Raw genomic sequence first — 23,136 nt, forward strand, 5'->3', positions numbered from 1 at the left:
GAATTCACATATGGCAACTGCGGATCCTGTGTGCCGCTACTAAGACCTGGCACCGCCAAATTAAATATAAAAAGAATGAAGGCATCCATTTCTTTAATGCCAGCTTGTGTTAAACAATGTTCTTGCTGTAAAGAAATGTCTAGCGGGAGCAGCACATGTATAAGCAACAAGAAAACCAGAATAGGAATCCTGCGTGACTCGTTAAGAAGGGAAACAGCAAAAGCAAGATTATCTTCTCCTAGTAAGAAGTTCTGTTATCACTTCCTTTCACTACAGAGAAATGTATTTATATTATTAGGGAGTTTATATAGTACCGTTCTCATGAGGAATTTGTGACATTTTATATAATTTTCTGAAATGCACAGTATCTTAGAAATCTTGATAATGTAGGTATATCATTTTTCAAGTCCCTGAAATTTTGTTGCTATTTACTAATATGATAATATACTCTTGTGAATATAGGCCTGGTTTTCTTCATAAGAAAGTAAGTATATATAGCATTTTTGGAAACGTAGAAGTAAGGGACAGTGTTTCATTCCTCTCCCCTCCCTCCCCCCCGCTGGGTGCGTTATTTGTCACACGTATCTGTAGATGGGTGATGAGTATCTGGTGGTGCAGAGGAAACTGTTGACAGGAATGGCAGCTCCATTTTGAATTCTCTCAGAGCCTGGTTCCATAAAGAGACCTTGTGGGGGACTTCCCTAATGGTCCAGTGGCTGAGACTCCGTGTTCTCGATGCTAGGCAGCCTGGGTTCGATCCCTGGTCAGGAAACTACATCCCACACGCTGCAGCTAGAGATCCTGTGTGCCGCAGCTAAGACCCATTGCAGCCAAATAAATAGTTTTTTAAAAAAGAGAGAGAAACCCTATGGGAAATTTTCTTGTAAACTGAAGAATTCTTTTGCAATGCAGTAATGCCTTCTTAATGTATCTGTTAAGTCAAATATATTTATATATATATATGAAAAGTGAAAGTGTTAGTCACTCAGTCGTGTCCAACTCTTTGCGACCCCATGGACTGTAGCCCGCCAGGCTCCTCTGTGCATGGAATTCTCCAGGCAAGAATATTGGAGTCATTCCCTATATATTTGGACTTCCCTGGTAGCTCAGCCAGCAAAGAATCCGCCTGCAATTTGGGAGACTCGGGTTTGATCCCTGGGTCGGAAAGATCCCCTGGAAAATGGATGGGCTACCCACTCCAGTATTCTTGAGCTTCCCTGGTGGTTCAGATGGTAAAGAATCCGCCTGCAATGCTGGAGGCCTGGGTTTGATCCCTGGGTTGGGAAGATCCCCGGGAAGAGGGCATGGCAACCCACTCCAGTATTCTTGCCTGAAGAATCCCATGGACAGAGGAGTCTGGTGGGCTGCTGTCCATGGGTTGCACAGAGTCGGACACAACTGAATTGACTTAGCAGCAGCAATAGGGGCATGCGCCTTTTCTTGAGCATCTACTCAAAAGAAATCTTTATGCAAAAAATGCCAGCTTGCCTTTAGAATCATTAATCATGGAAAGCCGCAGCAAGCTAACAGCATGTGACATGTTTAACACTGTTGGTATTTTAACTTAAGAGCACAGAATTAGCGCTAAGTTAAGGAGCATTCGGTTTTCCTGGCAGCGTTTCATCATTACGATTAGCCTATAAAGATCTTGAAATTCAGATGAAGAAAGATGAAAAGATGAACATGAGTGGCAAGAAAAAGGCAGAATCAGAGAGACTTGGCATGGGATTCGGAAATAGCAGAAGGTAAGACTCTGCTTTCTTGGATTTCACAATTTAAGCTAATTTGCTAATCACACGTGGACTTTCCTTGTTAATTTCCATTTCAGGAATGTCTTCTCCTTGTTCACGTCCTTCAGTTGTTGTGCTCTAATACAGTCGGCCCTCAGCGCTCTCTGTCTAGGGGTTCTGCCTTTGCAGACTCAACCAATCTGGGATTTGAATATACTGGGATAGGGAGAATTCCAGAAAGTTCCAGGAAGCAAAACAAAATTTTCTGCATGTACTATACTTAAGGACAATGATTTACATTGTTTTTACAATTATTTATATAGCATTTCTGTGGTATCAGCAAAGAGACACAACTTAGCAACTAAATAACAACAGGTGTAGCACTTACATTGAGTTTGGTGTTATTAGTAACTAGAAATGATTTAAAATACGAAGGAGTAGTAAGGATTTTTTGCGGGGGTGAAGTAGAGAAGGATAGCTTCCTTACTTTGCCAAGCAAAGGGGACACGTCGGGCCTCTGCCTTGAAACATTATGTGTCCCTGAGGATTGTTTTTGTTGGCTGGGGTCATGGAACCAGTCCCCCTCAGATACCAAGGGACAGCTGTGTTTACGACACTACAGAAAATTCCAAATTTGATTATTAGATTCAATGAAATAGGTCTGATTGTCATTAAGTGGATGCCATAAACGTAACTTTCCTATATGACTGTATTTTCTATAATTAGTTACAGCCCCCACTAAGGTCCAGTATTTTTTAGCACTTGTACCACAAAAATATTTTTCTATTGTTCATGTTTGTAACCCCCCAAATAAAGTATATTTTTGTTGAGAGTATAAATTAAAGGCATTCTTTGATGAACACACGTATCTTCATGAACTAATATTTTTTTTTTCCATCTTATTCTCTATTTTCTAAAGTGGTATTTCACATTCAGTGACTTCAGACATGCAGACCATTGAACAGGAAACACCAATCACAGCGAAACCGAGAAAAAAGTATGGTGATGACAGTGATGACTCCTATTTTACATCCAGCTCCAGGTAACCTGTTAAAAATCATCCTGAAAGTATTGTTTTGGAAAGATCAATACAGACTTACTAGTTTTAGGGGTTTTTACATTAGGAGCAAATACAATTAAGTTTTCTTCATTGTTTTTCTTCAGCTTCAGCTGGAGTCAAGGATGTCCTTTGGGAAAAAATTGGGGTGCCCTTCTTTAGTGGATGATATTTGCTAACATTGAAATGTTTGAAAATAAAATCAGCAGCCAGGAATTAAAATCAGAGGTGGGAAAGTTGTATTTATCTAAAATGTGAAATTGGAGAAATACACAAAACCCCGAAGATATATGTTAAGTCGTTTAGTCTTATTCCAACAGTTGGAATATTTCCCAGCTGCGCCTTTCGCAGATTCTTTTGTTTTCATACCACTGGCTTCTGGAGTCCCCGATTGGCAGGATATAGAATTTTAAATGAATGCTATTTGTGTGTGTTTATGTATGAATGAAAAACACTGTTGCCATCTGAGGGGTTCCCAGGATAAAGCCTAGGCCCCATCCTTCAGCCCTCACCCTCCGACAAGGACAGGTTACCTAACTCCAGTGTGAAGCGACCGTGGAGAGGCCGAGGTTCAGGTTCAAGCCGCCCGCAGAGACCGAGAACAAGTTTAACTTGAATTGACTCACTCTGTGCGGTTCCTCCAAGAACCTGATCAGCACCAGGGCGGGGGAGGCCTGCTGAACAGCCACCAGGTAAACCAGGGGCGTCAGGAAGTGGGCACCGGCTGGGACGCGGGCGGCCTGGACGTGGGTCCTGGCCCCACCACTTAATGACCGTGTGACCTTGGCTGCCCGTCCAGCCTCCCGTGCCGCCGCCTCTTATCTGTGAGGGAGCGACACCAGCAGTGGCAGCCTCTCAGTGTGGCGTGAGGGCTTAATGAATGAACGCACACGGGGCATTGTGGCTTCACTGTTATTCACGTCATGTTTAGCTGTTATTTTTATATAGAAACTCAGTTCAGGAGACTCAGTTCAAGTGACTCAATCTGAATGCTTAATTACTATTGTCGTACACTTAAGTTAACCATGTGGAGGGCCACCTTCAGGTGTGGGCTTTGGGAAGGTCGACCGTGTGCCCGTCAGTGTGGGCAGTCCTTACAGGAGGCCCCCTCACTCACATCTCAGAGGGCATCACTGTCGACTGGCAATTACACAGCTTAGAAGCAGTTGCATATGCATAACAGATAGAAATGTATGTTAACTAATTAGGCTCTAATTCTGAAATTCTGTATTTTCCTATCAAAGTTCACAGGTAAGGAATTATAACACAGAGAACTGTCTTTAAATCATTCAGTTAGCGTCACTTCAAATTGCTTCAAGTCCAGATTTTTACCAGAAAAAAAGTAGTTTAGAGGTGTTCCCCATCAGTGCTTTCACAGACAGGGTGATTTTGTGTTTGCCTCTCAGGCTTTCCTGGGAGCTCAGTTGGTAAAGAATCTGCCTGCAATGCAGAAGACCCCGGTTCGATTCCTGGGTCGGGAAGACCAGCTGGAAAAGGGATAGGCTACCCACTCCAGTATTCTTGGGCTTCCCTTGTGGCTCAGCTGGTAAAGAATCCGCCTGCAAAGTGGGAAACCTGGGTTCGATCCCTGGATTGGGAAGATCCCCTGGAGAAGGGAAAGGCTACCCACTCCAGTATCCTGGCCTAGAGAATTCCATGGACTGCATAGTCCGTGGGGTCACAAAGAGTCGGACATGACTCAGTGACTTTCACTTTCACTTTTCCTGTGAGTAACCTGTATTTCAGGTTAATTGGAGGTAACTCCCAAATCATGCCTTTTTAAAATAATTAATTAATTAATTTGGCAGTGCCAGGTCTTAGCTGCAGCCTGCAGGATCTTTTATTAATAGGTGTGGCATGCGGGATCTCGTTCCCCAAGCAGGGATCGAACCCAGGCCCCCTGCACTGGGATTGCGGAGTCTTAGCCACTGGACCGCCAGGGCAGCCCCCCAAATCATGCCTTTTAAAATACTAAAATACATTTTCTACAAGATAGAATTAAACCTCTAGCTTGATTTGAAGGCTGCCTACGTGTCAGATCACTTTAGATGAGGGAGTACATCTGTGTTGGGGAAACTCCCGGTGGTGCAGGGTCTACGCTCACCCATGTGGCTTCTCCACAAAAGCCTGTTTGATTCTTTCACTGCTCATTATGGCTCCTGCAGAGACTGTAGGGTTTCCAGCTCCACCAGTGGCGCGGAGTTGGAAGGAGAGGGGGCTGCGACTGAGGATGCCCCCTGGGAAGCTGTTGGGGAGCCTCGCCCACCCCAGGCCACTGCCTGGCTCCTTCCTGGGGGGCTCCATCCACCTGTCAGGAGCTTCGGGAATCCCGTCAGCCTTTCTCTCCGCAAGCTTAGTCCTGAGAGTCAGCCCGAAAGGCCTCCGTTTCTACAGAGCAGTTATTTACGGTTTGAAACCGGGGAGCAGATGGTGTTTTTATATTGACCACACTGGCTGGATTCCTGCCAGAGACCTCGGTGTTGTTTGTCTTCACCTGCAGCTTGGCTGATGGGAACGTCAAAGCTGGTCCTCCTCGGTCATAACCACTGCGGGTAGAACAATCCTTACTTTGGCAGATGAAGCCGGGTAAACATGGCCTCTGGGAAAGCGGGCGTTTCCATGAAGAGCTCTCACTGCTTCCAAATTATTCATTACCCCATTAGAACTTGAATACTATTGAATTATAAAAGAGTGCTGTTTCTATTAAAAATGAGTCCAGCCGTATCTTTGGGCTTTTTTTTTTTTTGAGTTCCATTATTTCCAGGATATAAACAATGTAATTATATACTGAGTACAAAATAATGAAACTAGAACAATTAGTTCAGCCTTACAAAGCCAGCGTGGCCTTCAGTGGAAGAGGCAGCTGTCTACAGCTGCCTATCCTAAATTGAGTAAGGATCCAACCAATGTCTCCTACATCGCAGGTTCTCTCCCACTAGTGCCCCCGGGGAAGCCTATGTAAGGAATGTTTTCAGGTTGAGTGAAACCAGAGTGAGAGGGAGAAAAACATAAGTGAAAAGCATTAAGAATTGGGATCTAGAAGTCAAAACATTAGAAAATCAATAAAGCAATTCCCTGGCGAGCCAGTGGTTAGGACTCAGTGCTTTCACTGCCGTGGCCCTGGATTCAGTCCTTGGCTGGGGAACTGAGATCCCGTAAGTCATGTGGCCAAAAAAAAAAAAAAAGTCAATCAGGCCTTGGGGATCCGGGGGGACTTGCGTTTCTGAGGAAGCTGTGGGAAGCAGGTAGCAACTTGCTGGGGGAGGATGGGGTGACAGAACCCACACTGTGCCCTGGGTCAGAGCTCAGGGAGCCTCACTGGTGAACCGTGGGAAGAGCCCCCACCACCCTCCCTGCCCCCCACCCCCTCCCTAGCTTGGAGAACACAGTAGAACATGTAGATCCAGTGGCTGATCAGCAGGGAGCTAGCAGAATGGCTTTCTCTCTCCTTCTGATTCTTGAATTATCCAGCCATTAAAAACAAAAAAAATCTGATGCCCCTATATTCCAGGATAAGCACTTTGGCTTACATGGATGAAGAATGTTTCCTTAGAGTGACACTAAATTCAAAAAACCCCAAGTCCCAGTACTTAAGACTTGTGAAGGGCCTGGAAGTTCTACCCACCGCCATTCAGTCCTCACCCCCACCCCTAAGCCCAGAGCCTCTGGGGGACCATGCAGCCCCTCGGCATTCCTCGTCCTTCAGTCCCAGGGCCGCTCCCTGAGAAACACTGCCTTGGGCGTCCATGTTGTCGCCCTGGGTTTCTGAGCTCAGATCGGGTTTCTGAGCTCAGATCGGCCAGCCCCATCCGGGCAGGGACTGAGCATGTCTCCTCCCTCCACCAGGGCCTGGTCCCTCACAGATGCTTATTAAGTAGTTTTAAATTCCTGATTGGATCAGTCTTCATTCTTTCACTGGGACCCTCACAAATATGTCCTTGAACATTTGGAGGGCTTCCCTGGTGGCTCAGAGGTTAAAGCGTCTGCCTGGAATGCGGGAGACGCGGGTTACATCCCTGGGTTGGGAAGATCCCCTGGAGAAGGAAATGGCAACCCACTCCAGTACTCTTGCCTGGAGAATCCCATGGAGGGAGGAGCCTGGTGGGCTACAGTCCAGGGGATTGCAAAGAGTCGGACACGACTGAGCGACTTCACTTTTCCAGGTGAGGAGGGGTTGGTTGTTCCTGTTCCTCCGAGCAGAGCCTGCTCAGCTTCTAGCTGAAATCCAGATACACTTTGAACACAGCAGGTTTTCCTTCCTGGAGAGAGAAGGCTGGTGTAACAAGATTTGTTGTTAATGACCTCCTTGCCAGAGAATGCGGAAACCACGTTTGGAAATTCTGCTTTTTTTTTTCAATCATTCATATAAGGCCATACCAACTGCTTCAAACAGCAGATTTATCCACCCTCCTTTTGTTGTTATTGTTGTTTGTTTGTTTGTTTCCTGCAAGGAAAAAAGAGTACATTCAGTTTTATTCCACCACCACCCTCCCATCTTAGCTCATCTCTGGATGACTCCTCGTGCCCTCGGAGTTTGGCCCTCACTTGCCTCCCATGCGCGCTTCTGTTCTTACCCTCCAGAAACATCTTGGCAACATCTCTAAAGTCTCTGCATCCTCCTTCATCCTCCTTCCTTTCCTGAGACCTAAGCATTAGAATATGCATCTCTCTTCTGAACTTCTTGAACCACCTTTATAAGGAGTGCGGGTCTGGCTGGGTTTTTTTCCAATCCTAAGCTGTCACTAATTCTGAGATGGCCCAGTCACTTCTGAGTACGTCTCTGGCACATCCCCTCACCAGTCTATTTCTGTCCTGTCCCAGGCAGAGCCTGCTGCTCTCCGTCAAAGATCTTTCTCCCCCGACATAGGACCTGAATCTGCCATTGAGTTTTGCTCTCTGAGCCACTTCCTGCTCAATGATGATCAGCTAACGAGAGTGTAAACTGACCCAGCAGGCCAGCGTCCCCTTTGAGACACTTAACAAGTCCACTTCCGGCTCCAGTCTGAAAGAGCATCTGCGTGATGGTCCAGTGATCAACAATCGTAGCTCTGCATCTGACTCCAGAATGAGGCCAATTAGCATCACTTATGCCATGAAATTAAAAGACGCTTACTCCTTGGAAGGAAAGTTATGACCAACCTAGATAGCATATTCAAAAGCAGAGACATTACTTTGCAGCAAAGGTCCGTCTAGTCAAGGCTATGGTTTTTCCAGTGGTCATGTATGGATGTGAGAGTTGGACTGTGAAGATGGCTGAGCGCCGAAGAATTGATGCTTTTGAACTGTGGTGTTGGAGAAGACTTCTGAGAGTCCCTTGGACTGCAAGGAGATCCAATCAGTCCATCCTAAAGGAGATCAGTCCTGGGTGTTCATTGGAAGGACTGATGCTGAAGCTGAAACTCCAATACTTTGGCCACCTCATGCGAAGAGTTGACTCATTGGAAAAGACTCTGATGCTGGGAGGGATTGGGGGCAGAAGGAAAAGGGGACGACAGAGGATGAGATGGCTGGATGGCATCACCGACTCGATGGACATGAGTTTGGGTGAACTCCGGGAGTTGGTGATGGACAGGGAGGCCTGGCGTGCTTCGATTCATGGGGTCGCAAAGAGTCGGACACGACTGAGCGACTGAACTGACTGACTAATACTAAGTGGTGATTTCTGTTAGGAGTGATGTCTTATCCGGGGCTAACATGGCAGGGTTACCAACAAGGGACTCCTAGAATGGGGTCAGTTCTCCAGGTCCTGAAGCATTGATGGTGGTTTAGTTGCTAAATCATGTCCAACTCTTTGCAACCCCATGGACTATAGCCCGCCAGGCTCCTCTTTCCATGGGGTTTTCCAGGCAAGAATACTGGAGTGGGTCACTGTTTCCTTCTCCAGGGGATCTTCTCCACCCAGGGATTGAACCTGGGTCTCCTGCATTACAGGCAGATTCTTTACCTACTGAACCATCAGGGAAACCCTCCTGAAGCATCATGCATGACCAGCCTATAGTCAGGTAACCCCCAAGGATGTCCTGGGCTGTTGGGATAGGCTAGGTTATGCTGCAGTGATAAATACCAACCGCCGCCCCCCTCAACCCCAGATCTTAAGGGTTTAGCGCAGTGATGGTTTATTTCTTTGTTCACTGAAGTCAGCTAAGGATATAGATGATCTGTCCTTCTGGTGGCACCTTGATTGTCCAGCTGGATGGTGGTGTCACCTGTCTGAAGCTACAGCACCTGGAAAACACGACCCCTTCCACTCGGGAGGGAAGAGAGGACTGGGCACCCGAAAGGCCTTGGGAGTGATTCGCCTCGTGTCTGCTCCTGTTGCACACGGCCGCCCCCAGCTTCAAGGGGGGGGGGTCTGGGAAGTGCAGTCCCCATGTACCCAATGTGAGTGGACATCAATAAGGTCCTCCAAAGTCTCTCTTCTGCTCTCTCCCATACAGGTTCTTTGACGAGCCCATGGAGCTGAGGAGCAGTTCTTTCTCTAGCTGGGATGACAGTTCAGATTCCTATTGGAAGAAAGAGACCATCAAAGACACTGACCCAATTCCGAAAAACACAGGCTATACAGACAGGTACGGACCCCAGAGGGGTGGGACTGTAAACTGTGACTCGACATGCGTCTCCAGGGACATTCTCTAACCCTAGTAAATGAATGTGTTGTACTATTTCAAGAATATTCTTTGTATCCTGGTCTGTCTCCTGAACTTACAGCTTTGCCTTTCCCAGAAGGTCGTCTCCTGGAGTTGAGCAGTGCCTGGCTTTGTTAGACTTCTTTAACAGTCCATAGCGCGCTTGAGACTCGTGTGTGTTGCTGTGTTCACCCCTCTTTATCGTTGAGTCTGTTTATCCATCTACCTGTCGAAGAACTGTCTCCAGCTTCTGGTGATCATGAATGAAGGGCTGAATGACGTGTCGTCTAAACCAGGGAAGTGCTGGGAGTGTAGGGGGACAGTCCTAGCACGCTGGGACAATAAGTGTGGCCTGGCATTGTCCTCGGTGACTGGGATGTACTGCCGCCCTGCTCATTTGTATCCTGTGCAGCATGGAGCGGTGCTTTGTGTGTGTCACAACGTACTCAGTATTTACTGATTGATCCGTGGAACTGAAGTCAAATTACAGGCCTATTTTAAGGAGCAGAATTCCTTCAAATGTTGTGTGGTTTGGATATTTATTCATTTTTTTCTAAATAGAATTTACAGGCTTTTTAAAGTGGCCTAAAATCCCTTTACAGAATTACTGCTGTTGGCTTTTTAAAAAGTAAAATGGCATGTGCTTACATTATACATGAGAAATACATTTGCCTTACCTCAAATTAGTTTAACCTATTTTGGCTGTTTTTGTTCTTTGTGCTGAGCACACTTCAGATCTACTGTCTTCCCACAGTTCAAGTAACACTACAGGTTATTAACTAGTCAGGATGTTGGGTCCCCAGAACTTACTCTTCTTATTGTAAATGATGAAGAGTTTGTACCCTCTGACCAGCGTCTACCCATTTCCCCCACCTCCTTGGAAACCACTGTTCTAGTTTCTGTTTCTTTGAGTTCAACCTTTTTTTAAAAAATTTTAGATTCTACCCACAAGTGAGAACATGCAGTATCTGTCTTTCTCTGTCTGACTTCGTGTAATGTCCCCCAGGTTCATCCCTACTGTCGTTTAGTGGCAGGATTTCCTTCTGTTTTATAGCAGAATGTTATCCCATTGTGTGTGTGGGATAATATTTTCTCTAGCCATTCACCCACTGACAGATATGCAGATTGTTTCCACGACTTGACTGCTCTGGAAACCTTGGCCATGAACATGGGCTGCAGAGATCTCTTCATGCTACCGACTTTGTTTCCTTCAGATTTATACCCAGAAGTGGGAGCAGATGGCAGTTCCAATTTTAACTTTCTGATGAACTTCTGTGCTGTTTTCCGTGTGGCTGTGCTGATCTCCTTTCCCACCATTGCTGTACCAAGTTTCCCTGTTCTCTGATCTTTACCAGCGCCTATCTCATATCTTCTTGACAATGGCTGTTCTAACAGGTGTGAGGTTTTGATTTGCCTTTCCCTGATGATTACTGATGTTGATTACCCTTCATACACCTGTTGGCATTAAACTTCCTTCTTAGTATTGCTTTTGCTGTATCCCATAAGTGTTTCCATTTTCATTTGTTTCAAGATATTCTTTCCTTCTTTTTTTTTAAATTGAAGTACAGTTGATTTATGATGTGGTGTTAGTTTCTGGTGTACACCAAAGTGATTCAGATACACACACACACACACATATAGTTGTTGTTGTTGAGTCACTCTGTTGTGTCTAACTCTTTGCGACCCCATGGGCTGAAGTACATCAGGCCTCCCTGTCCATCACCAACTCCCGGAGCTTGCTCAAACTCATGTCCATTGAGTTGGTGATGCCATCCAATCATCTTGTCATCTGTCATCCCCTTCTCCTTCTGCCTTCAATCTTTCCCAGAATCAGGGTCTTTTCCAATGAGTCAGTTCTTTGCATCAGGTGGCCAAATTATTGGAGCTTCAGCTTCAGCATCAGTCCTTCCAGTGAATATTCAGGGATGATTTCTTTTAGGATTGACTGGTTTGATCTCCTCTCAGTCCAAGGGACTCTCCAACTCAACAGTTCAAAAGCATCAATTCTTCGGCACACAGCTTTAATTCTCACATCCGTATGTGACTGCTGGAAAAACCATAGCCTTTGACTATATGGACCTTTGTTAGTAAAGTAAGGTCTCTGATTTTTAATATGCTGTCTAGGTTGGTCTTAGCTTTTCTTCCAAGAAGCAAGTGTCTTTTAATTTCATGGCTGCAATCACCATCCGCAGTGATTTTATAGCCCAAGAAAATAAAGTCTGTCACTGTTTCCACTGTTTCCCCATCTATTTCCCATGAAGTGATGGGACCAGATGCTATGATCTTAGTTTTCTGAGTGTTGAGCTTTAAGCCAGCTTTTTCACTCTCCTCTTTCACTTTCATCAAGAGGCTCTTTAGTTCCTCTTCACTTTCTGCCATAGGGTGGTGTCATCTGCATATCTAAGGTTATTGTTATTTCCCACCTCCCCCCGCCACTCCCCCACCCCCCCTCACCCCACCCACCCACCCAAACCCCGGCAGTCTTGATTCCAGCTTGTGCTTGAAGCTAGAAGGTTGATCAGCTTCCTTAAAGCAATTATTTTGAATTCTTTGTCAGGAAATTATTTGGGGTCGGTTACTAGAAAATTACTGTTTCCTCTTGTGGTATCACATTTCGTGTTCCTTGGAGTCGTGTTGCTGTCTTTGCATTTGAAGGAGGAATCACGTCTTCCAGTCTTTCCTGCTCAGCTTTGGATGAGAAATGCCATCAACTGTCCGCCCTGCTGGAGACTCTGGGGTGTTCTCAAGCCTTTTCTATGGATGCACTCTCTCCTCCCTGCTTACCCCTTTTGGGGGGTGAAGTCTTAAGATGGCCTGTCTTCTCTCCGTCCCACACACAGGGATGAGAGCCTCCTGCTTGCTTCCCCTAGGATGGTGCCCTGGAAGGTTGAAGTCAGTGTACTTTTCTGCCAGCCCAGAGTCAGGCACGCTTACCAGGGCGTGTGCAGGAGGGAGGGTTCATGGGTCAGCCCTGGCGGCCCCATGGGCCACTGGGGGCTCCACAGGCAAAGTGCACCCAGTGGTTTGTGAGCAGGCCTGCCGTGGAGCCCAGGAAGTGGTTAGTAGAATCCGCATGCCTTTGAGTTCTCAGCCAGGTAGATCCCCTCACTGTTCCGGGTGGATGAGGAAGCCCTAGGCATCCTTGGAAACCGGGCACCCTGCCACCCGCCTCGCGCCTTTCCCCCTGGGAGAGACGGCAGGCCGAGTGGACCCCACCTGGCCCTGAGCAGCGCTGCCTGGGAGGAGGAATAGCGTGAGCAAGTGAAACTCTTCCTCTTACCTCTTCGGTGCAACCAGTCTTGGATTCTTTTTGCTCCAACAGCGTGTTGGAACCTCGCTGCTGGACTCCTGGACTCCCACAAAGGCATGCTCATCTGTGGGTGATTGTCAGAACCAGTATTCTCAGGAATTCCCTGGTGATCCAGTGGTTAGGATTCTGCACTTTCATTGCTGAGGGTGTGGGTTCAATCCCTGGTTGGGGAACTAGATCTCGCACGCTGCAGCTAAGACCTGGTGCAGCCAAATAAATAAAAACAAAAATCAACCAAATTACACACACACACACACACACACACACACACACACACCAGTGTTCTCTGGGGGATAATGTGAAAAACTCCTGCTCCACCACCTTGCTGATGTCATTCCTGCCTTGGCTGTTTCTAACTGTAGACCTACCACTCGCCGCAAGCCAGACTCTGAGCCAGCTGAAAATACAGATGAGGCCCAGAAGAAGTTTGGCAACGTCAAAGCCATTTCTTCAGATATGTACTTTGGAAGGCAAGCCAAAGCTGATGTAAGTGTCCAGAGAGGTTCTGTGTGGTCCCCACAGAGCAGAAAGCAAGCCAGGGGCATGGAAGGAGTGGGAGGAGGTACTGGGTACTAAGTGAGATGGACTCAGGCTGCAAGGTTCCCCTGTCCCCAGGGCAGGACTCGAACCCACGTCCTTCTGCCTAGTGGTCCCACTTGGCTGCTCCAGCTAGAAGAGTGATGGAAAGGTAGGGCCTGTGTTATATTTCCTCTTATTCCTTTCCCAGTGCTTTGAATAGCCGTCCATTCAATATCTTTTGAATAAATTTCAGGAATTTTTGATACACCTGTAATGTCCTTAGTAGTTTTCTTAACCATAGCTAAATGTAGTATATAGCTGTTTCTCGAAGGTAGGTATATTTATTTTCAGAAGAGAGATTGTTGCCTCTTTTCTCAGAGATGTTAATGAGCTTATCTCAGTGGAGTCTGGCTAAACAGTAAGACTCAAATGGAAATGGGGAGCCTGAAATGTCCCTTCTCCTTGTGGAGTAGTCGTGTGCTTACATGAAATTCTTAGCGATGCGGGTTATCACTAGGCTTCTTGCATAACGCAGAGAATTATTTCCTGAGGTGTACTGAGTTTATTTTGTAGCAATAGAAATTCCACCAGCATTTTGAGAGTATTTAGACCTGACATCTGGTTGTTCTCCACCCCCTAAATGTGGCCTTGTCTTAAAGTGGACAGCACTCAAGTTCAGTCAGCGAATAACAGAAGGCTGTCGGGAGAGAGGCTCGTGGAGCGGCCTTTCCTGGCAGCTGGGTGGCGGCAGCACCGAGACAGAGCCGTCACTGTCACCCTCCCTCTGGGCCTCCCCCCCACTGACCGACCTTGGCCATGGCTTTGGGCATTTATCTGTCTACTTGTGACTGCGGAACCCCAGCGCCGTGATAGCTCCTCAGTGATCCTTTCTGCAGAATTGCTCATGATTTTGGAGCCTGATTTTCCTTTTCTTGCTGCTCTCCTCTAGTACGAAGCCAGGGCTCGGCTGGAGAGGCTTTCGGCAAGTTCTTCCATCAGCTCAGCTGACCTGTTCGATGAGCAGAGGAAGCAGACGGCAGGTAATAGGCAGGGCAGGCGGGTGGGAGATGAGGCTGGTCTCCATCGCGCCTCCATCTTCTCTGCATAGGACTTCTTACCTTTCCAAGACTGTTGGCAGCCATTATTTGATGCTCCCAGGGCTTCCCAGGTGGCGCAGTTGTAAAGAACCTGCCTGCCGATGTAGGAGATGCAAGAGATGTCATGGGTTCAATTCCTGGGTCAGGAAAATCCCCTGGAGTGGATCCAATCCACTCCAGTATTCTTGCCTGGGAAATCTCATGGACAGAGGAGCCTGGCAGGCTGTGGGAGTCTCAGGAAGTCAGACACGACTAAGGGACTGAGCACGCGCGCGTGCGCACACACACACACACACACGGCCCCTATCAGTGAGGCAGAGCAGAAGTTGTTGTTCCAGGCTTTGCATGTGAAGAGGTCAGGTCATGACATTTAAGCAACCTCCCCAAAGTTACCTGCAGTTTCAGGAAGTTGTCTTCCTGAAGTGTTGTCATGGCAGCAGGGGGTATGGGGGGATGGGTGGGTTTCCTAGCATAGTGTGAACATGAGATCTAGTTTGTATGGTGTTACAGCCTTGGAGGGGACAGCCCTGGGCTCTTGTGTGACGTGACCCACTCCCTAACTGTGAATCCTGGAGTATTTCAGGTTGCCTTCGGCCTCAGTCTCCTCCTCTGTAAAGTGGGTGGGTAATACCTGCCTCACAAGCATGTACTGGGGCATAAGTGGGGTACTTTTTATCAAGTGCCCCCTAAGCACTGGGACAGATATCAATGGGAGCCCCCTGGGATCTGGACACGGCAGACCCCCAGGGGCCCCTCCCAGGCCCCAGGAGTAGGCAGGGCAGATGGAACAGGTGACTCCACCAGCCTCGGCCTTCCCTGGAGACAGATGGACTTTGGAACCAGGGAGGTGGAGAGGAGGATCCAGACCCAGATGAGGAGATGTCTGGGCACCCCAGGTAGTGAGCCTCAGTGCACAGGCCCGTCACGAACATTGAGAAGCACGCGCCTCTGCTTGGGCCTCTGACCCTGAGCTGTCAGTCTGCTCCAGTCCTGCTCAGTTAGGCCTTGAGGGCAGGGAAAGGGCCAGTGTCCCTCTTGAGTCACAGCCAACCTTCCAGGGGCAGGGTCCTCTGAGGTCCTTTTAGGAGCCCATTCGTCAGCAGGAACGCCCAGGGGAGGGGGCTCTCCAAGGCCTTCAGGGCCCAGCACTGCCTGCACCCTCGTTTCCAGCCCTGGAGGAGCTGGGCGCGGGCAGGGAGGGACCCACACGGGCGGCCCTGCAGCCATAGAGAAGGCCATGGGGGGAGAAGGCCATGGCCGGAGACCCCAGTACCTCGGACCTTCTGCAATGGGGTTTGGGGGGCATATCAAGAGCCACTGTGGCCCTCTGGGTGCAGCGGGCACTGCCAGGCTGCTGTGCTATGGCGAGAGGGGAGAGAGGGTTCTAGCTGTCCCCCAAGTCTACCCCCCAAGCACCGACCCGGAAACAGGCAGAGCAGGGCCGCCCTCTGGCCTCCAGCAGGAGAAGCTGCGTTCTCATCTGTAAACTTCCGGTGTCCCGGCCTCTCTTCCGGGAGATTTCCTTGTGTGGCCGCCCCACCCCCCACCCCCCGGGCAGAGGGGTGCTCGGCTGACCCATGGGTCAGGCCTGCCTCCTTGCAGGCGCCCTGGCACGGAGGTAGGGCAGCCAGAGAACCTATCAGGTTTGAAAATCACCCCCAGCTGTATGTGTTTTTGTAATTTTAGTTACTGGAAGTCTCACTCTGAAACATTGTTTGTTAAAAAAAAAAAAAGCCTTCAGAGATCAAATGAGCAGCCTTTTCCAGTTGTTGAAGGCGGGCTCTGGCCAGCCTATGTTTACCTTCCTGTCCCCTTTCAGAGAACAAAGGTCCATTAATTTTCTTGGCCCTTGTGGATCCAAGACAACTCCCGCGCTGAGGACTCGAAGTCACCATGGGGGTGTCCTGGGGTTATGCAAGGCCGCCCAGGGACCCCATCCCCTCCCCAGTGGCCAAGGGCCTACTCCCCTCTCCATTTCAGATCCCCCAGATGGTTCAGACCACGAATCCCCTCTCATCTCTGCATCTCTCATCAGATGCCTTTAATAACTGCTCTAAATGGGAGCTCATTGAACAACTCTCATTAAATATTTACCCCTTTATTTAGAGTGCATTTCAACAAAGGGCAAACGCTGGTTTTAAGAGCGTGTTCTGTGCTCCTTATCTTAGACTGTTTCCCCGTCTGTGAAGTATCAGCACACGGGGTGGGTCACAGGCACCTTTATAATCTCTTCAGCGTTCAGGGAAAGACAGTTCCAGGCTGGAAATGCCTCCTTGTGAAGCAAAAATACTTCCTGGGGGTGTGGCTTAACCCTGGCATTTGCAGGGGCACCATTCCCTTCCAGGATCTTGGAGGGACTGGCTGAGGAACACACACAAGCAGCCACGGTGGTCACTCTAGAGCAGGGTCAGCCGGGGCCCGCCATCCCCGGGCACTGCCTCGGAGGTCGCCGCTCAGCACACGGATGACAGAGCAGAGGTGGCTCTGTGAGAGCAGTGCTGGAACAAAAGAAACTGCAAACCCAGCCTGCCCCTCTAGGGTATTTCTTTCCAGAAATGATTCCCATCATCTGAGTCTGAATAGGGCCCCGTGCGACTGCCAGGGCACTGAGGACCCTGTGTCCAGGCTCTGTGCGCACTTGCCCGGCATCACAGGGGGACCCCCAGCGTGTTTGCCCTTGCCCCGGATCTTGAGGCTCCTGCAAGGCCCCTCAGCCACCCTCCCCTGTCCTGGCTCTGGCTCGCCGAGCCCAGGAACCTGGCCTCTTGGGGTCTGCCAGCCTCCAAAGCACGGACCTCAGTTGGCCGTCGGGAGGTTTTGCTTGGTGACTTGCTGAACGTGTGTGTCACACGTCACAGCTGTGCGGTGGGGTCACTGGCCAGTTCAGCTGCACAAACTGGAGTCGCGCCAGCCTGAGCGAAGGGAAGTCCGTGCACCCAAGGGGCTCTGGTTCCAGCTTAAACCTCCCACCTTGGCCTTGCCCTCCCCTTTAAACGCTGCTGAGTAGGAAACTTGTAACTGGAGGCTCTGGTGCCAAGGTCACCTCCGCTGACCTCTGGAAAGCGGCTGTGACTTGGGCCCTTTGGGCTCCAGGTCTCGCACGAGCTCTTTGCTTCTCCTAAGACTCATCCCACAGGCTGGCAGCCCTGCCATGCTGGGTTTCGAACCCAAGTCCTGCCCCTGGGCTAGGCTGCCGCTCTGTCATCGGCAAGTAAAGTGAGTGCCAGTCGCTCAGTCGTGTCCAGCTGTTTGCGACCCCATGGACTATACAGTCCATGGAATTCTCCAGGCCAGAATATTGGAGTGGGTAGCCTTTCCCTTCTCCAGGGGATCTTCCCAACCCAAGGATCGAACCCAGGTCTCCCGCATTGTGGGCAGATTCTTTACTAGCTGAGCCACATGGGAAGACATGGCAAAGGGCCACCAAATTTTAAAAAATCACCTGGAGGCAGAGAGGGGGAGGCGGCCGCCCCTGGGCCCGTCCCCCAGTGGTCAGTGTGGGAGCAGTACTGTGGGAAACACAGGGTCTCTCCCGGTGGCCCCTGTGCTGGAGGTAAACGTGTATCTTCCATTTAGTTCCTGGCAAGATACCTGGCTTCTGCTTAAGGGGCAGGCAGGTGTAGACGGGTCACATGTGGAGCCAAGGGCAGCTGGGCTGGCTCCCTGGGGGACCCCAGGTTTGGGGTCACTCAGTCTCTGAGCCCCTCCAGCACCCGATCTCAACTGAGTGGCAAGAGCACGCCACCAAAGCCTACTTGTTGGCTCGGAGACCCTTGATGGCTGATGACTTGGACGCGCGTCACTTGGGCTGGTGGCCACGTGTGCGTGTCTGTGCTGGGACGAACCAAAACCTAGGCAGCAGAGAGACCCAGCTGACCCGGGCCTCGGTGAAGGTGAGGGGTCAGCCTCTGCCTGGGAGCTGGCCATCAGGAGCCTTCCCCGTCTGGCCGCCTCCCCAGGTGAGCCTCCTTTTGTTGCTCTGAGACAGGCTTCCTCCTCCTCCTCCTTGAGGGGTGGGTGGGAGGGGGGCAGCCCTTGCCACAGACAGCTAGAGCAGCTCACTGTCCCACCAGTAACCCCAGAGCAAGCAGACGGTCCCCTCCCTTGAGTAGATGGGAATCCCTCTGATTGGCCAGGTCTGGGTCACGTATCCACACGTAGTTTCGGGAGGGATCAGGGGAGAGACCTCACAAAGAAGGGAGGAGGGCTTTCACCAGAGGGGGAACTGATGCTGAGCCCGAAAAACCTACTGATGTCCGCCCATCTGCCACGTACCGAGTTCTTACCTGTCAGATCTTGTGTTAAGTGCCTGGAGGAAACGGGGGCCCAGAGAGGCTAAGGAATCTCTCCAAAGACACACAGCTTGGAAGTGTCAGTGCCAGTATTTGAGCCCCTAATGGTCCTAAGACCTAATGCCGCATCCTCTCTCACTGTGGGGTCTTGCAGCTGGTTCATGGTGGGGCTGGCACTGAAACCCACCCTCGGGTCCTGTCCCTTAACCACAGCTGCTTCCCGTGGGCATTGGGGGCGGGGGGCGCATCCCCCAAGCTCTCCAGTCCCTGGACGCTGGCTGCACTGTTGCTGCGGTGGAGTGACGAGTGACAAGCCAGCATCTGCTCTGTGTGCAGGAAGCTACAACCTCACCAGTGTGCTGCCCACAGCTCCCGACATGGCCCAGTTCAAGCAGGGAGTGAGGTCGGTTGCCGGAAAGCTCTCCGTCTTTGCTAACGGAGTCATGACTTCCATTCAGGTCAGTGAGATGGGGACTGCGGTAACTGAGTTTGGTGGTGGGTTCGTAGTTTCGAAAATGAGATTTGGACCACTCTTTAATTGCTAGAAAATTAGATTTTATATTCTCGATTTATGTGTTTGCTACAGTGTAACCCAAGACATCATGAAAACCAGAACTTGTAATTTCATATTTGTTTAAATTTTCTAGTTTATGACTCCAGAGGAATTGTTACAGGAATTGTCATGATCATTACTACTTTTCTCTTATGTTAAAAAACAAAAATAAATAAGAACAAAGTTAAAAATTGCCCATAACCCCACCCACCTCCCAAGGAAAACGTTCATTAATATTTTGGTTTATTCTAATTCTAGATTTCTATGCATACCTGTTTAAAAATGTTAAAGGATTATATTATATATGTGATTTTATATCCTCTTTTTCTTCCTGATGTTTTGTTATGAGCATTTGCATGTAATTCAAAATTCTTTGGAAGCTATTCAGTACATTCTGTTGAGCAAAAATGCATGTAATTTATTTAACTATTCCCCAAGTTGAGTATTTAGATTGTGTGTTTCAATCTTTTAAATGAGGCGAGGGTGGAACACACTTGTGTATAACACGTGAAGGCCAGCTCTGATTATCTGAAGGCTATTCCGTGAACCTTCCTGCTTACATCAAGTTATTTTAGGACACTTATGAACGGGAAACGCAGCCACAGAGAGCAGGACCTGATAGGCGTGAACTGATGCCTCTAAGGGGGGTCTTCCAGGTGGGGAGGCACCCCTGCTGTGGAAGCTTCCTCCGCCCTGGGCCAGCGGCTGCTGTCGGCACAAGCTTGGGTTAGAATTCCCAGAGCTCTTACATGTCCCTTAGGTCAGCCGGGCCCACCTCAGTCCTTCCAAGGAGGTGACATCCCTCTTTATAGATGATCATCCGCATTTTGTAGATGAAGAAGCAGAGGCACAGAGGTTAAGCTGCTCCTGGTGAGACCACTCAGCTGACCCAGAATTTCGGGGTTCAGACTCCACGTGTGTGCCTCTGTCCCCCCGCGCGGCCTCGCGCCCCTCACGGCCCCTCCCGCCGCCCAGGGGCTCCGGTTCCCGCTTCCTCGGCCGCGGGCCCCTGTCACCGAGGCATCTGTTTCGCGGATACTGAGAATGCGGAGCCGATGCCGACGCCGATGGACTCCCGTGTTGGTTTTCTCTGCAGGATCGCTACGGTTCCTAACACTGATGTTTTCGGTGCGTGTTTCCTGGAGAAATTCCTCTTTTCGTGAACCAGTGACCACATCACAGGCTGCAGTGAAGACCAGCTGGCTTTGGGCAGATTGTTTTGCTACTTTTTCTCGTGGTATATATGTATTCATGGCTGATTTTTAATATTTCTTTTGAGAAATTCTCATTTTTGATATAGTAGAAGCTTCATTGTAATTTCGGTTTTGTGTTACTTCTGTCTGGCACATCCATGCACATCCCTGCTTTATTTCCTTGGACTCTTTGGTTCTAAGAGCAGGAGGTCTGGAGTCGAGGGCTCCTCGGCCTCTCTTCACTGGGGTAGGGGAGGGTGTCTCACTGCGGTGAGACTCATGGGCTAAAGGCTGCCCGAATCAGCTGATATGAGAAGGGCCTGGAGAAACAAAACTTACAACACAGACTTCATTAAAAAGGGAACAAAGAATAAAAATAAAAGACCAAAAATAGCTGGTGTCTAATTTGATAGATTGATTCATCGATACTTCCACATCTTAAGGTAATTTCAAATAATGTCTAAAGACGTCTGTCCCTTTGAAATTGTTTGTTTTATATGATCTATAAATTTAAAAATAATTTTCAGTGAGTGCTTTTAACAGCCCAAGCTTCTGCATTGCCAAGCAAATTAATCTTTTGACAAGGTGTCACTGTTTGAATTTATAAGAAATGGAAGATGAGAACTCCCTAAGTGCATTTATAAATCAATATGGTATACAGAAGTAAAAAATGAATAAGGTGAGAAGATACACCCACAGAGAATATTTCAGTTTATGGGGAAACAGTAGTTGTAATTGGATAGTTTTCTTAATATTTTTTATCTTAATTTTGGTTTTCAAAAAATGACAGAATGTGTACAAATGAATGAAAAATAATTTGGCTGTGTTTTAGACAGCATTAGAATATATTGGTCAGCACAGTAAAATATATTTGAAATTTGATGAACCAGATATGTGGTTTCAACTGAGTATTTTGTGAATTTTTCTTAAAAGCTCAAATTTGTAGACTTCTGAATATAATAAACAGTTGCAGCAGATTGCGTTCCCTACTTTTTGTTTTTTTACAAAAGTTTTTGTGATGAGTCTAGAGTCAGGGCTCGTGGTATAACATTAGTGTGCATTTGATTAGGATGTAATTCCAGATGGATCTGTTTTTCCTGTGTGGGTCTGGGGCTACCCTGGGGGCTCAGATGGTATAGAATCTGCCTGCAATGTGGAAGACCTGGGTTCGATCCCTGGGTCGGGAAGATCCCCTGGAGAAGGGAATGGCTGCCCACTCCAGTAGTCTGGCCTGGAGATTTCCATGGACAGAGGAGCCTGGTGGGCTACAGTCCATGGGGTCGCAAAGAGTCGGACACAACTGAGCAGCTTTCACTTTCTTGACTTTCTTGACTTGACTGGGGCCCAAGGTGTGCCTTCCCTGCACTGGGGTGTTGTCCAGAGTGCAGGAGCAGGGCAGGAGCCCTTGTTGAAAGCGAGGGTGTGGCGCTGCCCTAACAAGGTGCTGCCCTAACACAGTGCCACAGCCAGGGCGGCTTAGACAACAGTGTACTTTCTCACGCTTCTGAAAGCGAGACGTGCAGGATCAAGGTGGCGTCGTGGGTGGGCTTGTAGACGGCTGCACCCCCCCGCCCCCGCCGCCCCACTCTGCTGTCTCTCCCTCTTATTATAATGCACCAGTCCTATTATAAAGGGACTTGTGCCATTATAATAAGGATCTGGGCCCCTTTAAGCTTAATTGCCTCCTTAAAGGCCCCACCTCCGAATGCAGTCGTGTTAAACTCTAGGGAGACACAGTTCAGTCCGTAACAGTTCATGAGATGCTCCCACACTGGGTGAACCCTCTCCAGGCCAGGGCCAGGGCTCAAACACCTCCAGGAGACCCTCCGAACAGATTATGGTCCCATTTTACAGAGGAGGCGAATGAGACTTAGCAGAAGGGCCTCCCTCGACTCTGGCCATGCTTCTCCCCGTCACCGACCCTCTGCACGTGGAAGGGCCCGGGACTGCAGGGCCAGGCTGGAGGAGCCCCCTCTGGTGGGCTCACCCCACCCCACCCCACCTCACCCCAGCATTTGTGTGTGTGTGTGTGTGTGTGTGTGCGCGAGAGACACTTGAGTTTGTGTTCCTTGTCCACTTACCCTTGGGACTTGGTGTTTTGTTTTGGAATCAGTTTGCATGAGTGCCTCAAATAGTAAAGATGTGAGTTAATAATTGCTCTAACAAATCACATTTGGGATCTATTGATTAAAAAAAAATGGTGCTATGACGACCCAGGGACCCGGAGGAAACTGGCTAAGACCGGTCTGAAGGGTTAAGCAGTGGGGCTTTGGAAAAGGTGTTTATTATGCTTTTGCTCCTGAGAGCAAAGCCTGTGAGGACCAGGTATTTCTGTGAAACGGAAAACAAAGGAGGGGAAGTGGGGAGTGTTTTACCAGAACAGGTTCTCTTTGAAAATGCAGTACTTTTTGATCACTTCGAGAGCTATTGGAAATGTAGGTATATGGATGTGGACGGTGAGACCACGGGGCTCGGCGGGGGCGGAGGGTGCTGGGTGATGCTGGGGGCCAAGCAGAGCTGACTTGAAGGCCTTAGATGGATGCCAGGACTTGGGCTGAAACCTGCCCACCCCCACTTGCACACGGGCAGTTTGAGGGTCTAGGACACCTGTGTCCTTCTTACCTCTGGATGCTCAGCCTGAACACCTAGTGCAAATATGACCCTGCCCCAAAATCCTGGGGCGGCACCTCGGGATCCTGGGTCTCCTTGCTGGCCCCTTCCATCTGTCAGTGCCTCTGCCTGGACCTCCACTCTGCAGG

The 23,136-nt window shown here is 49.0% G+C and overlaps 1 protein-coding gene across 2 annotated transcripts in view; it reads left to right on the top strand.

Moving 5' to 3' along the window:
• The window catches only part of ARFGAP3 (ARF GTPase activating protein 3), a 51,328-nt gene extending 29,974 nt beyond the window's left edge, over positions 1 to 21,354 (top strand). The window contains exons 10-16 of one of the 2 annotated variants that reach the window (XM_070371485.1): positions 1,617 to 1,745; positions 2,650 to 2,772; positions 9,225 to 9,356; positions 13,086 to 13,209; positions 14,192 to 14,282; positions 18,968 to 19,089; positions 20,018 to 20,254. In XM_070371485.1, coding sequence (XP_070227586.1) covers positions 1,617 to 1,745; positions 2,650 to 2,772; positions 9,225 to 9,356; positions 13,086 to 13,209; positions 14,192 to 14,282; positions 18,968 to 19,089; positions 20,018 to 20,044 — 748 coding nt within the window. In that variant the 3' untranslated portion in view covers positions 20,045 to 20,254. Of the gene's footprint in view, positions 1 to 1,616; positions 1,746 to 2,649; positions 2,773 to 9,224; positions 9,357 to 13,085; positions 13,210 to 14,191; positions 14,283 to 18,967; positions 19,090 to 20,017; positions 20,255 to 20,280 lie in introns of those variants that run through there. The other variant, XM_005901967.2, reaches the window with a different exon arrangement.
• The last annotated feature ends 1,782 nt before the right edge of the window (positions 21,355 to 23,136 follow it).

This window comes from Bos mutus, chromosome 5 (genome assembly GCF_027580195.1).
Source record: "Bos mutus isolate GX-2022 chromosome 5, NWIPB_WYAK_1.1, whole genome shotgun sequence".
Lineage (NCBI taxonomy): Eukaryota > Metazoa > Chordata > Mammalia > Artiodactyla > Bovidae > Bos > Bos mutus.